Source organism: Rana temporaria, chromosome 12 (assembly GCF_905171775.1).
Source record: "Rana temporaria chromosome 12, aRanTem1.1, whole genome shotgun sequence".
NCBI lineage: Eukaryota > Metazoa > Chordata > Amphibia > Anura > Ranidae > Rana > Rana temporaria.
In genome coordinates, this window is record NC_053500.1 from 136,160,124 (window position 1) to 136,176,970 (window position 16,847).

At 46.0% G+C, this 16,847-nt stretch overlaps 1 protein-coding gene across 4 annotated transcripts in view; it reads right to left on the reverse strand.

The window, feature by feature from the left end:
• Positions 1 to 16,847, reverse strand: part of ARFGEF2 (ADP ribosylation factor guanine nucleotide exchange factor 2) — a 57,498-nt gene that overhangs the window by 2,055 nt on the left and 38,596 nt on the right. For 3 of the 4 annotated variants that reach the window (XM_040330871.1, XM_040330868.1, XM_040330872.1), the window contains 11 exons: positions 15,161 to 15,321; positions 13,828 to 13,958; positions 12,411 to 12,540; positions 10,172 to 10,307; positions 8,536 to 8,674; positions 6,724 to 6,778; positions 5,632 to 5,740; positions 5,415 to 5,554; positions 3,124 to 3,292; positions 2,911 to 3,049; positions 861 to 978 (listed from right to left, as the gene is read on the reverse strand). In XM_040330871.1, the coding sequence (XP_040186805.1) occupies positions 861 to 978; positions 2,911 to 3,049; positions 3,124 to 3,292; positions 5,415 to 5,554; positions 5,632 to 5,740; positions 6,724 to 6,778; positions 8,536 to 8,674; positions 10,172 to 10,307; positions 12,411 to 12,540; positions 13,828 to 13,958; positions 15,161 to 15,321 (1,427 nt within the window). The remainder of the gene's footprint in view (positions 1 to 860; positions 979 to 2,910; positions 3,050 to 3,123; positions 3,293 to 5,414; positions 5,555 to 5,631; positions 5,741 to 6,723; positions 6,779 to 8,535; positions 8,675 to 10,171; positions 10,308 to 12,410; positions 12,541 to 13,827; positions 13,959 to 15,160; positions 15,322 to 16,847) is intronic. The other variant, XM_040330869.1, reaches the window with a different exon arrangement.

Sequence of the window (16,847 nt, forward strand, 5' to 3'; positions counted from 1 at the left end):
GTGAACCACCGCTTTAAGTGATTTTTTTTTTTTTTTATATAAAAAAAAAAAAACAACAAAGTGAGACATTACAAACATGTTATGCTTAACTGGTCTGTGCAGTCGATTTGCACAGAGCAGCCCTGATCCTCTTCTTGGGTCCCTCTTCGGTGCTCCTGACCCCTCCCTGACGAGTGCCCCCCCGCAGCAAGCTATGGGGGCACCCAAGCTGGGCTGCAGCTCTGTGTGTCCGAGTGATCGCCGGTGTTCGATCGCTCAGTTTTCAGTGCAGAGGCCCCAGGGGACCGATGCGGCATCCACCTAGGCATTTATAAATCTTAAAAAAAAAAAAAAAAAAAAGGCGACTTCCATTAAAGTCTATGGGCACAAGTCGGATAGAAGTTGCCTTGAACCAGTACAGGAAGCCATTATAAAAATCGCAGCGACTTCTGTAGTGTTAAGACACGAAGTTGGATCCCAAATCGCGCCAGTGGGAACTGAGCCAAACAAAGGATGCATAAAAGAGAAATCTGTATTGTACCCAATTAAATCTAAAGAAATGTAGGAGCCCTTCACATAATGGTCTCATCTATCCTCCTTGGAGGAGGCAAAAGGAAGGAGCCCTGAAACCGGGAGGTCAAATCACCTACAGAAATTGGACAATTTACCACACAGGATCGTTCTGCCATTATACTACGCAATGACTCTATAAAAGGAAGATCAGTGACAGGATGAATGACACCCCCTTCAACTCTGCTGTCACAAAGTGACCTGAGCGGCCTGAATGAGGGACGGGCAGTGCAGAGTGATTGGAGGAAATTGTGAGGGCGATACTGCTGAAGGAACGGGATGGGGGGTCATTATACAATCAATGTACCTACCTTCACGTCTGTAACTTTCAGGGTTTTGGTAAGAAGTAACATCAGTAGATTGGTCCAGGCCTCTCGATGACTTTCTGAATTTACAGTGATAAAATAGGCGAGGGCCTCGCTACACACGCTGCAATGACAGACACAGATCATTAGAAAGGAAATGGACCGCATTCAACACTTGAATGTGTTCCTTTCCCAATAATGGCAGCAATGCAAAAGTTATGTGACATCAACCTGGGATCGGGGGGGGGGGGGGGGGGGTCTCTTGTGGGAGAATCTTTAAAACAGGATGCAACTGAGCCAAGACAGAGTTATATTTATTATAGCAAGCAGCCTATTCAACTAGGGTTTCATGAAACGTATGATTCCTTCCAGAGGTTGCCAGGGGTCCCTGAAGTGACCATTCACCTGACAGCGCCTTTAGCTCCAGAGCCAATTGTGAGAGACCAGAGGGTCTCCCATATCTCAGGTAACAATGAAACCAATCATTTAAGGGGGCCATTTAACCGACTGCCAATGTAAGGTGCCCCTTCTACCATGATAGCTATTGTAAAGGAGCCCCTCGCCACAGACCGCCAATGTAAGGGAGCCCCTCGCCACAGACCGCCAATGTAAGGGAGCCCCTCGCCACAGACCGCCAATGTAAGGGAGCCCCTCGCCACAGACCGCCAATGTAAGGGAGCCCCTCGCCACAGACCGCCAATGTAAGGGAGCCCCTCGCCACAGACCGCCAATGTAAGGGGGCCCCTCGCCACAGACCGCCAATGTAAGGGGGCCCCTGCAGCAGTTCTGGAATCGCAGCCTGCACATGCAGTGCAGTTCCCAGTGCAGGTGCGATTTCCAGTGTGCCACTAAAATTAATGGCATCCAGCGCATTTTTCTGTGCGGTCATCTCTATGACCGTCGGAGGCCCGGCCACGCCGTTATGATGTCAAGCCCGGGTTCCCGGATGTCAACTTGAGATCCGTGAATTTTTTTTTTCCCCCTCGATCTCATGCTTTCCAGCCTGGTCTTATTGACCCCCCCATCTCTCCATAAAGAGGACCCGTCACAATAGATTCCTCCTCTGTAACTCCAAACTGGCTACCTGAAAAAATAAAAATTAAAGCGTTGCCTATGGAGATTTTTAAGTACAGAGTGTGCGCAATTTTAAAGCGTAACATGGTCGGTATCTATTTACTTGGCGCAACATTATCTTTCACATTATAGAAAAATAAAAATGGGCTTTTTTTTTTTTATTTAAAAAAATGTAGTTTGAAAAATTGAGCAAATACTGTGCTAGATAAAAAGTTGCAATGACCGACATTTTATTCCCTAGTGTGTCTGCTAAAAAAAAAAAATCATATATAAGGTTTGGGGGTTCTGAGTAATTTATAGCAAAAATTATGATTTTTACATGTAGGAGAGAAGTGCCACAAAAGGCCCGGTATGGAAGTGGTTAAACAGTCCGATGTCGGAAAACAGATATAAGGAAGGTGGGGGGGGGGGGGGGGGGGATTTATTTTCTCCCTAGCTGCTCCATTAGCTCTCCTTATTTTTTTATACCGTATTTATCGACGTATACCGCACTTTTTTGCCCTAAAAATCAGGCTCGGCTCCTCTCGCGGTCACGTCCTGGACGTACAAGGCGTGACCGCGAGAGGAGCCGAGCCTGCCCGACTATACCCGAGTGTACTGCGCTTGGTATAGGCCGGCGCAGTGGTTCAAACTCAGCGCGGGAAGGACACCGCAGAAGGACGCCGGACCCGACGAGGACGACACCACCGAAGCCGCAGACGGACGCCGGAGCCGACGAGGCCGCCGATGGACGCCGCGCTAGACACCAAAACTGTAAGTACTAAAATATTTTTTTTACAGGAATGCGGGTCCACTTTAGGGGTGCGCTATACGCCAGAGCGCGCAATACCCCGATAAATATGGTACTTCAATCTCTATAGATATAACTACACACAAACATTTGATAAGCTTTAAATAGGCTGCGACTATCTAGCGCACAATGCTTGTGTAAGATGTACAGACTGAAGATGGGATGGGGGGGGGCCCGCCAACAGAGTCTTACGTTAAGAGTCGTTGCTCTATCACATCCCCGGAGTCTTGCCTCTGCGGGTCTGTATACATCCGGAATAGAATCCGCAGACAACAGGCCAGGCTGCTGGTCTCCTGCTTCAGTAGGTTGGGTTTGGATTTCCCCTTGAAGCCTACGGAACAAAAAGCCATCAGAAAAACTCCCTTCTGCATTTCCTATAGGGGACACAATGCGATCCTGCCTTACCTGCTCTCCACAGCGCCGTCCTCTGCTCGTTGTTGGAATTGAATGCTTTGGCGAAAGAATGCGACTCCTGCAAACAGTCTAGAAGTTTAAAGAGATGCGGAGTTGACATGAACTTGTACATTCCCTGATCTTCCGATTCAATGTGAATCTCTTCGTCCAGGGCATCCCTCTGCGTGTACAGAATATACAAACATGTATTATTATTACAGGTTCATATACATGGATTCTAGAATTAACTTCTTCCTAACTGCAATCTGTAGACCAGAGATAGGCAACCCAAGGCACAAGTACCAGGGTGGTCACGCAAGGGAACCCAATTTTATGGTCACCTGGAAGATAATCAAGTCGCATGTGCGCGGGCTCAGACTGACTTGGTTATAATTAAGCACAGATTTGTGTGAAACGCGTCAAACATCTGTACCTGTCAGTGTCCTGTGTGTGTCACTTTGGGATGTTTAAATAAAAGGATTCAGGACCAGCCGTGGTGTGCAGCTATTTTTCCCAGTACATGCTACACAGAGGCGAACACCCATGTGTGGAGTCTACAGGTTTAATTGTCTCACCTGGAGGGGAGTTTCTCCAGCGCTCCATGGCCCACCAGAGGACCAAAAGATCCTCAGCCGGGTGCCTGCATACTACCAATGTAGTGTCACAGCCAAAGGCTGTGATTGGCAGCTCACCAGGCTGTCAATTACAAAACCTGGCCTGACCCTTTGTACCTGAGGCCCACCTCCAGGATGTTTCCGAGAGGCCTGCCTAACATTACTGAAGTTTACATGCCAGCCCTCCTCCTAGTACCAATGTAGGCCCACCTGCAGCTGTGAACATCGTAAAGTTAAAAGGCACACCTGCCCACCCTCTTGCTATTCCTGGTGGAATGGACTTCAGCCATGGGGTCTGAAGGTGTAGAAATTGAGACTGACCAGAGTAGTGATGGCACAGGAACTGGGGCTCATCGGGAGCTCTGATGGCACAGGAACTGGGGCTCATCGGGAGCTCTGATGGCACAGAAACTGGGGCTCATCGGGAGCTCTGATGGCACAGAAACTGGGGCTCATCGGGAGCTCTGATGGCACAGGAACTGGGGCTCATCGGGAGCTCTGATGGCACAGGAACTGGGGCTCATCGGGAGCTCTGATGGCACAGGAACTGGGGCTCATCGGGAGCTCTGATGGCACAGGAACTGGGGCTCATCGGGAGGTCTGATGGCACAGGAACTGGGGCTCATCGGGAGGTCTGATGGCACAGGAACTGGGGCTCATCGGGAGGTCTGATGGCACAGGAACTGGGGCTCATCGGGAGGTCTGATGGCACAGGAACTGGGGCTCATCGGGAGGTCTGATGGTACGGGAACCGGGGCGCTCATCAGAGGTCTGATGGTACAGGAACTGGGGCGCTCATCAGAGGTCTGATGGTACAGGAGCTGGGGCTTATCATCAGAGGTCTGATGGTACAGAAGCTGGGGCTTATCATCAGAGGTCTGATGGTACAGGAGCTGGGGCTTATCATCAGAGGTCTGATGGTACAGGAACTGGGGCTCTCATCAGAGGTCTGATGGTACAGGAACTGGGGCTCTCATCAGAGGTCTGATGGTACAGGAACTGGGGCTCTCATCAGAGGTCTGATGGTACAGGAACTGGGGCTCTCATCAGAGGTCTGATGGTACAGGAACTGGGGCTCTCATCAGAGGTCTGATGGTACAGGAACTGGGGCTCTCATCAGAGGTCTGATGGTACAGGAACTGGGGCTCTCATCAGAGGTCTGATGGTACAGGGATTTGGGGCTCAGAGGTCTGATGGCACAGGAAGGAAGGCTGATCTGAGATCTAAGCCATGCTTTTCACTGACACACCGGTTGTCCAATGCTTGAAAACTGGCACAATGTAGAAAAGGTTGCAGACTCCTGCTGAAGATTAGGGTCTCCTTCTACAACACCCTATACTGATGGATTGGTAACAGTCCCCCCCCCCCCATGACAGCTACCATCTGATTCTGTCCATATCCGCTAGTGATCACTGACAACGCAGGTCACCACTTATGATGGGGAACCAATCAGAGTGATTCTTGGTTATGTAATGTGCACTTTGACAATGATCACATGTAGGCTGGAGGTTCTTGGTCTCCCAGGGCTTCTGCAGTGTTTATTAACCTGAAGCCCCATGCAATGCCTGTTTCTAAGTGAGGATGGGGGCAAGGCATACGGTCATGCTTTCTAACAGCATGGTGTCCCCCGTTGATGAAAAATTCAGACATACATATATGTTACATTCTGCAGAAGCATTGATCCTTTACCTGCGCTGCAGCCAAGTGTTCAGCATCCTCTTTCTTGCTGGTAGCAGGGAAGAAGACGATATTATCAATGGTCTGAATCAATTCCAGCTGCACGACACATTTGATGAGGAGACCAGCAAACAGCTTCTGATCAGCCAGCCCTGTGTGGAGAGACAATGGTGGTCAGCTTGTGGACGGGGATACCCTGTGTGAGAGGGGACAAGAACACAGGACTCACTCTCACTGCTCTTCCCCTTCCAGTTCTCCTCAGAGACCTGACTCTGTGCCCTCTCCGATGGATTCCTCTCCATGCTGCTCATTGACTGGTGATCGATATCCAGATCCTGCTGGAAAACAGAGAGAATGACCGACACATAAAACACCATCATGTCATGGAAAAATTCACACACAACCCTGGCAGGCTGACCCCCCCCCCCCCCCCCCCCCCAATTCTAAAATACTTGGCCTCTTGAAGATTCACCCCCCCCCCCCATGACTAAGCCATTTTTTGGGATACGGCACTGCGTTACACACCCCCCCCCCCCACTGTAAATTGTATTTGTGCCCTGCTGATTTTGTACATTTGCCCACTGTCTATATTATATATATATATATATATATATATATATATATATATATATATATATATATATATATATATATATATATATATATATATATATAAAAATAAATAAAAAGGCATATCCGTGTAATGTCTTTGTTGTGTGCCAGGAATGGCCGATTTTTCCCTCCAGGTATGGTACCTTAGACCAAGAAATGTTAATCTAATTTTCATTAGGCCACTTCACACTAAAGCGTTTCTCAGGCGTTTTCGCGTTAAAAAATAGCGCCTCTCATGTCTCCCCAGTTTAAAAGCCCAAGTGGTTTCAGACTGGGCCGGTTCGTTGCAGGACGAGAAAAAGTCCTGCAAGCAGAATCTTTGGGGCAGTGCGGGAGCATTGTATACACCGCTCCCAAAATGCCCTGCCCATCGAATGGGCAGCGCTGCCGAAGCGACTGCAAAGCGATTTGGCAACGCCGCAACACAGGCTCTTTTAACCCTTTCTTCAGCCGCTAGCGGGAGGTTAAAAGCGCCCCACTAGCGACCGAAAAGCACCGCTATAACAGCGATAAAGCTTCGTTAAAACTAGCAGCGCTTTACCACCGACGCCGGGCGCTAGGCAGTGTGAAAGGACCCTTACAGAGTGCCACCTAAATCACGGTGGAATCCCACTACTCCTACATCAGGAAATACCATGAGGGAGAAATTCCTGAGCAGCAGGCACCTTATAGAAGAAACCGTGCAAATCACATCCTACCAAACACTCACATAACGCCTGTCTGAAGAATCGTCTTCCATCCCGGATGGTCTCCATGCCAAGAGCCTGGAACAGTAAAGAAGTGTCAGATTTTATTTTTTACAAGAACCTTTCACTAAACAAAAAATAAATTAAAAAAATGCTGCGCAACAACTTTGTCTCTCAAAAGTTATTATCGCTATTGTGAGTGCTCCAATAATTAAATAAGTTAACACCACTATAAACTAAAAATGCGCAAAAACAACCAATCTTACTATTGTAAGAATAAAACAGGGTGCGGATTAATAAATAATTATTATTATTATTAATAATAATAATTAATGTTGGTCTTTTACATAGTAGTGCAGTTTTTTCAGCTCTGCTATGTAAAAAAGAAACTTAAAATAAAACTTTATTTTTATTTGATACCCATCCTACTAACACATTAGCAAAAAAAAAAAAAAAAGACATAACTAAAATTGAAATTTGACTTCAAAATGAACACTGGTCTGTAGTGCATGTTCAAACCTCAATACCATAAATAATAACATGGGAGATTTTTCACTCCAGCCGTATATAATGAGTTTGGAAATTGTAGAGAAATGTTAAATAATGCATTACAATTGAATTACACCCATTCGACTTTAGACAACCAAAATTAGTTAGACCCCTTTCACACTGAGGAGTTTTTCAGGCGGTACAGCGCTAAAAAAAGCGCTGCTATACTGCCTGAAAAATTCCTGCACTGCATACTCAATGTGAAAGCCCGAGGGCTTTCACACTGAGGCGATGAGCTGGCGGGAGAGAAAAAAAATCTCCTGTCAGCAGCATCTTTGGAGCGGTGAGAGGAGCGGTGTGTACACCGCTCCTTCCCATTTAAAACAATGGGAAGCGCGGCAATACCGCCCGCAATGTGCCTCTGCAGAGGCGCATTGCGATCGGCATTAACCCTTTATCGGCCGCTAACAGGAGTTAATACCGCACCGCTAGCAGCCGAATTCTGCGGCAAATCCGACGGTATAGCGTCGCTATTTTTAGTGGCGTTATACCGCCACCGCGGCTCCCGCCCCAGTGTGAAAGGGGTCTTAGTCTCCTAAAACATAGGACATTTAAGTCAGCTAAAATATACTGGAGATTTCGTCTACTAAATACGACTGCAACTAAAACAATTGCAGAAGACAAAAATGGAACTAAAACGACGTTTTAGTCCCAAGACTAAGGCCGCGTACACACGGTCGTTCCAAACCGATGAAAATGGTTCGACGGGACATTTCCATCGGTTCACCGCTGAAGTGGTCTGATGTGTGTACACACCATCGTTCCAAAAACCGATCGGGTCAGAACGCGGTGACATGAAACACACGACATGCTGAATAAAACGAAGTTAAATGCTTCCAAGCATGCGTCGACTTGATTCTGAGCAGGTTTTGAACCGATGCTTTCTGTACTAACCATCGGTTTGGACCGATCGGACAGCGGTCCATCGGTTCGATTTTAAAGCAGGTTTTAAAATTTTGGACCGAAGGACAACAGACCGATGGGCTATACACACGGTCGGTTCGGACCGATTAAACTGAACGTCGGTCCATTCTCATCGGTTTTGTCCGACCGTGTGTACAAGGGTACAAGGCCTAAGACTGAAACGAAATTTGCTGCTAAAATTAACACCGATAGTCAACAGTAAAACCCAAAGGTTAAAGGACTTCATGCGTTTCTCAACAGGCCATAAAAAAAAATAAAAAAATAAATAAAAAAAACACATTTCCTTTAGCTCTTCCGCCCTTCTCTGAAAGCACCACCATAGGCGGACCGGATATAAAAAGAACGGCATGGCCGACACTTACACGCTGGGGATGGTGGTCTTGAAGATGTCCAGCATACAGTTACACGTTTGGTCCCAAACCTCAGGACTGAACTTGGTTCCGTTCAGGATCACCAGATTTTCCAGACAGTTGGTGCCGGATCGGGCCAGCTGCTCGTTGTCTGGAATGAGAGAACACAAATTTGAGGTCTTGGGCAGAATCCTGGAAATTTTCACACTTTTTGTTTATTATCAGGAACGTTACAATTACTTCTAGCTTTTACTTTTATGAAAAGTTTCAGAATCCCTCAACTTTTTTTTTCCTCCAAACCTTTCAGCATCCAGAATTAGGTCACCCGACAAATGATACAGGTGCTGGACGGGTCACTGATCTATTCCGGTGTCACCTAGTGCTGGTAAAGCAATGCGAGATCAGAGCTTCCCTTGCTTGTCCAGGGCCACCAAACCACATTGGACAGACAATCAGATGACATCTCTTCTGATTGGCTATTCCCGGGAAGGATAAAAGAGAGCTGAGGGGAAAAATTCAAGCACAGTAACAGATTTCCGATATAAACGAGGACAAAAAAGGGATACAGGTGGACTGAACACCATTTGGACAGCGTATTGGGTTGGGACTGTCAGTATAGGAGGGAAGCAGGTTGTGGGTACAAGGTGGGCGGTTGGGTTTCAGAAACAGAGCTGCTGCTTTTTTTTTTTTTTTTTTTTTTTAACTTGCATGCTCTGTGTTATTGTTTTGAACAGAGCAGCCCCAATCCTCCCCTTTTTGGGTGCACCCCCTTCCCTCCCGTGCCCCTATAGCAAGCTAGGCCACCTGTGTGTATCCAAAAGACACAGAGCACATCTCAGTCTTGACCCCTCTTCACCTTCACTGGCTGTGATTGACAGCAGCAGGAGGAGCTTATGGCTCCTGCTTCTGTGTGAGCCAATGAGGAGGGAGAAAGCCTCTGCTCTTGTGCACATCGCTGGATCGAGATCGGGCTCAGGCAAGTATTTGGGGGGGGGGGGGGGGGAGAGACTAGGTTTTATACCCTAATGCAGAGAATGCATTAAAATGATTGTAAAGTCAAAAGGTTTATCTTAATACATCAAGATAAAAAGCCTCCTGTGTGCAGCAGCCCCCCTCAGTCCCCCTAATACTTTGAGCACCTCACCCCCCTCTCTGTCCAGCACTGTCCACAAGTCTCTCGGCTGTCTGGGACTCTCCCTCCTGATTGGCTGGAACACAGCAGTGGCGCCATTGGCTCCCGGCTGCTGTCAAAGTCCATCAGGAAAGAGGAGAGGGGCCGAACCGCAGCTTTGTGTCTGAATGGACTGAAGCTCGGGTGCCCCCATAGCAAGCTGCTTGCTGCGGTGGCACTCAGGAGGGAGGGGCAGGAGCACAGAAGATAGAGAAGTGGCGGAGGGATCCGGGCTGCTCTGTGCAAATCTAAAAGTATAAATAACATGGTTGATTTGTAAAGACTTTTTTTTTTTTTTTCAATAAAAATAACACTTTAAAAAAGGCAAAAACCTTCAGGCTTTAGAATCACTTCAGAATTTCCAATATTTCTGCCTATAAAACACTTTTCTTTAGTAGAAACAAAAAAATAAAAAAATATGGATGGCAATTTCTATCCTAACATAACAGCCCTCCTTACACATCCAAGCAGACTAACCTTGCTTAACACACCAGTGTAACTGGGCAAAGATGTCAGAAAGGAGAATGCCATTGAGGTCTTCATAGAACTGCGTGAAGACATCACAGATTGCGTAAAGGGCGTGGTTACAGGTCGTCATCATCCATTCGGACTTCTGCAAGACAGAACCCAAAAAAAAAAAAAAAAAAAAAGTTCACGCCAAGTACACAGATGTACTATATGTATGTAATAAATGAGGGGCAACCAATCCAAATTTACCACTGACCAGCACTTCATGGATTCCGATGGGTTGCCCTGGTTTACAGCACATAATTGAAGCCATTTATTAAAGGAGGCAGATTGTGTGTGAGCAAAATTATCAGATTTCATTGGGGCTTTTAGTAGGAAAAGATTTCCCATCTGTTACAGAAATTCCCTAAAACATATGGTGATCTGTAACATGCCTATGAACAAGCATTACCACTTAAGCCCCGGACCTTTAGGCAGCTAAAGGCCCAGGCCAGGTTTTGCGATTCGGCACTGCGTCGCTTTAACAGACAATTGCGCTGTCGTGCGACGTGGCTCCCAAACAAAATTGACGTCCTTTTTTTCCCACAAATAGAGCTTTCTTTTGGTGGTATTTGAACACCTCTGCAGTTTTTATTTTTTGCGCTATAAACAAAAATAGAGCGACAGTTTTGAAAAAAATGCAATATTTTTTACTTTTTTCTATAATAAATATCCCCCAAAAATATATGAAAAAAACATATTTTTTCCTCATTTTAGGCCGATACGTAAAATATCCATTTTCCTCCTGCCGACTTCTGCCGCATTCCCAGGTATTGGGTGAAGCATCTGGAGCATTTGTGCGAGTACTTGCACAAATGCTCAGTATCGGTCCCGATCCTAGTATCGGTACAACTCTACTTTATACTATTACTTTAAACACTTTGGCCCGGATTCACAAAGCACTTGCGCCGACATATCTCGAGATACGCCGCGTAAGTGCAAATATGCGCTGTCGTATCTGTGCGCCGTGCCCACAAAACTAGATACGTCTGAAAATAGGCTTCATCCGACCGACATAACTTGCCTACGCCAGGGTAGAGTGGGCGCATATTTACGCTGGACGTATTTGACGCACCCATTGATTTTCTATTCACATATGCAAATGAGGGAGATATGCCGATTGACGAACGTCCGTCCGACGCAGTGCGCGTAAAGTCATACGGTCGGCGTAAAGTTATGCCCCATAAAAGGAGGTGTAACTCAGCAGCATCCATGCAAAGGGCTGCACCAGGGAACATAAGCCGTCGTATTTTACGTCGTTTACGCTGGACGTGAATAGGGCTGGGCGTAGGTTACGTTCACGCCGTAGGCAGTGATCCGTTGTATATTAGGGAGTAGATCCGACGTGATTCTGAGCATGCGCACTGGGATGCATCCACGGGACGGCGCATGCGCCGTTGATTATACGTATCTGTCTGAGCCTCAGCCCATCATTTGCATGGGGTCACGCCCACTTCCACATACGCCGGCTTACGCCTAGGAAACCCAGCGCAGATTTGGCAGCACTGGCTTAGAGAATCCAGTGCTTGCCTCTCTGCGCTGCGTCGGCCTAGCGTAAAGAAAATACGCTACGGCGGCATAAATATGCGCCGCCGTTTGTGAATCCGGGCTTTTCTTTTGATGTTATTCACTATTGTTTGCGGTGTTAAATGTGAAGAAAAAAACACTCAATCTAATATCATTTGGATTATTTCACCCGTTTATTTTTGCAACATGATCTATAGGACATGAGGACTGATCGCCGAACAGCTCCAAAAAAGGAAACTTATTATAAATTATTTTGATACCCTTTACACACAGATGTATTTGAGTCTATATGGCTCCAACTTTCAATCATGGTACCGATAAAAAGTTGAAACACCGCTTGGACCCTTGTACCTACAGGTATGCCTATGATAAAGCTTACATGTAGGTACAAAGAAGATCTCCTAAATGTGCACCGTTTAAAAGATATTCACAGATTCAGCAGCCAATGACATCACCAGTGCATGCGCTTTGATGGGACAGCATACTCCAATCCGTCCTTTCAGAGCTCTGACATTGTGGCTTAGCTGCTTAAAACGGAAAGTTTTCTACCGCTTTCAGAAAATATAAAGATATCCAATAAGCTTCATGGAGAAGGCAGGTGATGGAAGCTATTTGGATACGGATACAAGACGTCATGTGACTGTAAAGAAGGAATCACCCCAGTCTGATCGACATCGCTCACCTCCGTCTGCTGCTCCGGGAGCTTCATATTGTCAAATATTCGGAAGACGATTCGGAAGAGGTCATGCCACCAGTGATTCTCAAAGGTATGACCGTAACTCTTCATAATTTCAAACATCACCGTCAGGCCTCTGCAGAAAAATGATGAAAGGAGAATCAGATCTACACCAAATAATCTTGTCTAGCCCTGGATAGTTGTGTTTGGGTGAATTTATACATTTTTTAATTAGGTGAAATATGGCCATGACGTAGAAAGAGATATTTTAAGGCCAAGTACACTTTTGAAACATGTTACATGTCGACATGTATTTAGCTTTGAACATGTAACATGTTTCAGCTCCTGTCTAGTCTCTCCCTGAACCCAATCTCTCCTCTTCGGTGGGACAGCAGCTAGGGGATCCTCTCCCCACACCCACTACCACAATTTAAAAACAGATCCACCCACATGACCGTGTCATTTAATTCAAGGAGTTCTGTGAATGAATAAACTACAAGTACTGCAGAATGGTTGGCTTGTAGTGCTTATTCAACTGCGAGGGTGCTGGGGAGCGCTCTTGTAGTTCATTAATTCTCCCTGCAATTCAGTAAGAGCCTGAATATATTGGAGGTACAGGCAGACAGTTTACTGGGGGTCTGCAGGATCCTGGCATTGCACCTGCGATCGGCTGATAACAGGTGCAATGCTTTACAGGCTCCAGTGTAAAAAATAAAAACGAATGCACTTTTTTTTTTTACCTGCAATAAAAACGTGAATTTAAATTATTTTTTTCAATAAAAAACAAAAAACTTCTGCTTTAAACAACTTGCCGACCAGCCGCCGTCATTCTACAGTGACAGGTCAGCACGTTTCCGTGACTCGCCATAGCTGTACATCGGCTCCTTTAAGAGCCATATGCGTGCGCGATGCATGCCAGGGGGGGGGGGGGCACTATGTCCGCTGGCACGAGAGCCAGAACGGGGATGTGTGTGTGTCTATACACACACACCATTCTGTCAGGAGAGGAGACACAGATCCTCCTCTAGCAAGTCACATCCCCCACAGTTAGAAACGCCTAGCAGGGAACACAGTTAACACTTTGATCGCCCCCAAGGATTAACCCCTTTCCTGACAGTGACATTTACACAGTAATCAGTGCATATTGATAGCACTGAACCTTCTAAAAATCTCAAGGATGTAAATTGTTTGGGTATAGCGTTGCATGACAGCGCAATTGTCAGTTAAAATGACAGTGCCGCATTGCAAAAAATGGCCTGGGCATTGAGGGGGGAATTCTTCTGTTTAAGTGGTTAACCGAGTTTCAAAAACAGCTTCATATTGAACCATTGAAAGGAGAGCAAATCCCTCACAGCAGGTTCATAGGCAAGCTCCTAGGAAGGACGCCTCCCCCAGGAATCCAATCTTTATCTCAGAACTTTACCTTGTTCGAACATCAAGTTTACAGCGGTTGATGATGCAGGAAAGCTCAAACAAAATGGGAAACCAGCCACGGACCCAGACACGGTCCCCAGGGGCCACATTCATGTCATCGCTGGTGTACTCCCTCAGTGCCTGGAACAGACAGATGTCATGTGGTCAGTAATAGGACAGATGACTACAGGAGTAGAAGATTTAGTGTAGGGTGAAGAGCAACCACCCTGACATGAAAAGTTTGTGAACAAGTCCCCAGCACAGTCCCCTAAACAGGATCTTGCCAAATTCGTACATAAAAAAAAAAAAAAAAAAAAAAAAATATGATATGTTGTCCCACCCTTTGCAGCTATAACAGCTTCAACTCTTCTGGGAAGGCCGTCCACAAGGTTTAGGAGTGTGTCTATGGGAATGTTTGACCATTATTCCAGAAGCCCATTTGTGAGGTCAGGCACTGATGTGGACGAGAAGACCTGACTCACAGTTTCCACTCGAATTCGTCTCAAAGGTGTTTTATCAGGTTGAGGCCAGGACTCTGTGCAGGCCAGTCAAGTTCCTCCACCCCAAACTCGTTCATCCATGTCTTAATGGACCTTGCTTTGTACACTGGTGTGCAGTCATGTTGGAACAGGAAGGGGCCATCCCCAAACTGTTCCCACAAAGTTGGATGAGCGAGTTTGGGGTGGAGCAACATGTCTGGCCTGCATAGAGCCCTGACCTCAATCCAATAGAACACCTTTGGGATGAATTAGAGTGGAGACAGCGAGCCAGACCTTGTCCAACATCAGTGCCTGACTTCACAAATGTTCTCCTGGAAGAATGGTCAAACATTCCCATAGACACTCCTAAACCTTGTGGACGGCCTTTCCCAGAAGAGTTGAAGCTGTTCTAGTTGCAAAGGGCGGGCCAACTCATCTAGCCATAATCGGAGTGTGAAACGCGTAGGCTGTTTTCCCTGTGTTCTGCTTGCTTTGTAGTGCATTTTTTATAAAAATTTTTACAATAAAGACAACCTTTTGTTTTTTTTTGGAGTGTAGCTGTCCATCCCGTCTTTCCCCTCTATCAGGTGGGCCAACTCAATACTGAGCCCTACAGACCAAGACTGGGAGGACATTAAATTTCATGTGTTTAAAGGCAGGTGTCCCAATACTTTTGGTAATATAGTGCACTAGTAGTCGGCAGCATAAGCCAAGGTTCAAGACATCTGGGTCCCTCAATGGACAAGACAAATTGGCTTTAGATACCTCTTTAGAGAGACAGTACTGAGAGTTTGCACATTTCTTAACTTTATTTATAATCACGACTCTTTTTGGGTACACAGAACACAATTTTCTTTCACTTACCTGAGGCTTTTCAGAGACATACTTTGCACAGTGTCGGATGAGGCGGATGGCCTCCATGCTGGTGTCTGGAAAGGCAGCATTACATGCAAACTCTGAGAGACATTTTATGGCGTCTTGGAAAGAATCAATGGCGGCTGGGAAGTGATGCTGGAACACATTGGCTACAAGAAAAAAAAGGACTATTACATGCCTCACAAAACTCAGGAAAATCCAATTTACAGTAGCTCACAAAAGTCAAATTTTTGTAAATATTTTCTTCTATCTTTTTTCTATGTGACAACACTGAAGAAATGACACTTGCTACAATGTTGTGTAGTGAGTGTACAGTTTGTATAAAAGTGTACATTTGCTGTCGCCTCTCAAAATAACGCAACGCACAGCCATTAATGTCTAAACCGCTGGCAACAGCAATATCAATGACATAGTATTGAGAAGAGCCATTTTATCTTGCCAGCGCAGCACTACGGAAGTGCCCAAAACATAGCCCGTAGGGGGATACTTCAGGACTGATCGCTGTTCATACATTGTATGAACAGACAGTCAGGCATTTCCCCCATGACAGGACCGAGAGCTGTGTGTGTAAAGAGCGATCGCGGGTGCCTGGAGGTGATCGCGCGCCCCGCAGAGCCGACCTGCCGCCGTAAAACTGCAGCGGCTGGTCGGCAAGCAGTTAAAGACTGATTTTATATGTATGTATGTGTGTATGTATGTGTGTGTAATATATATATATACACACACACACACACACACACATACATATACCGTGTTTCCCCGAAAATAGGCCCGGGTCTTATATTAATTATGCCAACAAAAAGACACAGTAGGGCTTATTTTCAGGGTAGGTCTTACCATGTAATGTGCTGTCTTCTCTCCCCCTCTCCCTCCCTGCCTGTCAGGAATCCCCAGTGTGAACTGAGTTCAAATGCTTGTAAAATCCTACAATCCTCTCTATTACAGTATTATATAATGTACAATGTGTGCGTTTCTGTAATATAATTGTGCCAAATACCTTCGTTACATCGCTGCTCTGCACTTCTGTTACCCGCCGGAGCTCTCTTCCCCGCAATTATATTACAGAAACACACACATTGTACATTATAAACTACTGTAATAGAGAGGATTATAGGATTTTACAAGCATTTTTAACTAGGGCTTATTTTCGGGGTAGGGCTTATATTGCAACCCTCCTGGAAAATAACGCTAGGTCTTATTTTCAGGGTAGGTCTTATATTTGGGGAAACGGGGTATAATATATAATTTTTTTTTTTTTTTATTATTTTGTTATACAATTTTGCAAACAGGTAATTTTTCTCCTTCATTGATGTACGCTGATGAGGCTGCACTGATGGGTACCAATAAGGCGGCACTGGTGTGCACTGAGAGGTGACACAGAGGTGGTACTGAAAGGGCACCGATAGCTGGCAGTGATGGGCACTGATTGGCACTGGCAGGGAGTACAGATTGGCACAGATGAGGCAGAATTGCCGCTTCCTCTTCGGGACCGATGTCCCTTGCACATAAGACGGTGATTGGCTTTTTTTTCTCGTCACGCTTTCAGCTTGAGGAGAAAAAAAAACGATTACCGAGCTTTTGTTTACATCACGTGATCAGCTGCCATTGGCTGACTGCTGATCACGTGGTAAGGGGCTGGAATCGGCCCCTTACTCGGATCTGTGATCACCTGAGT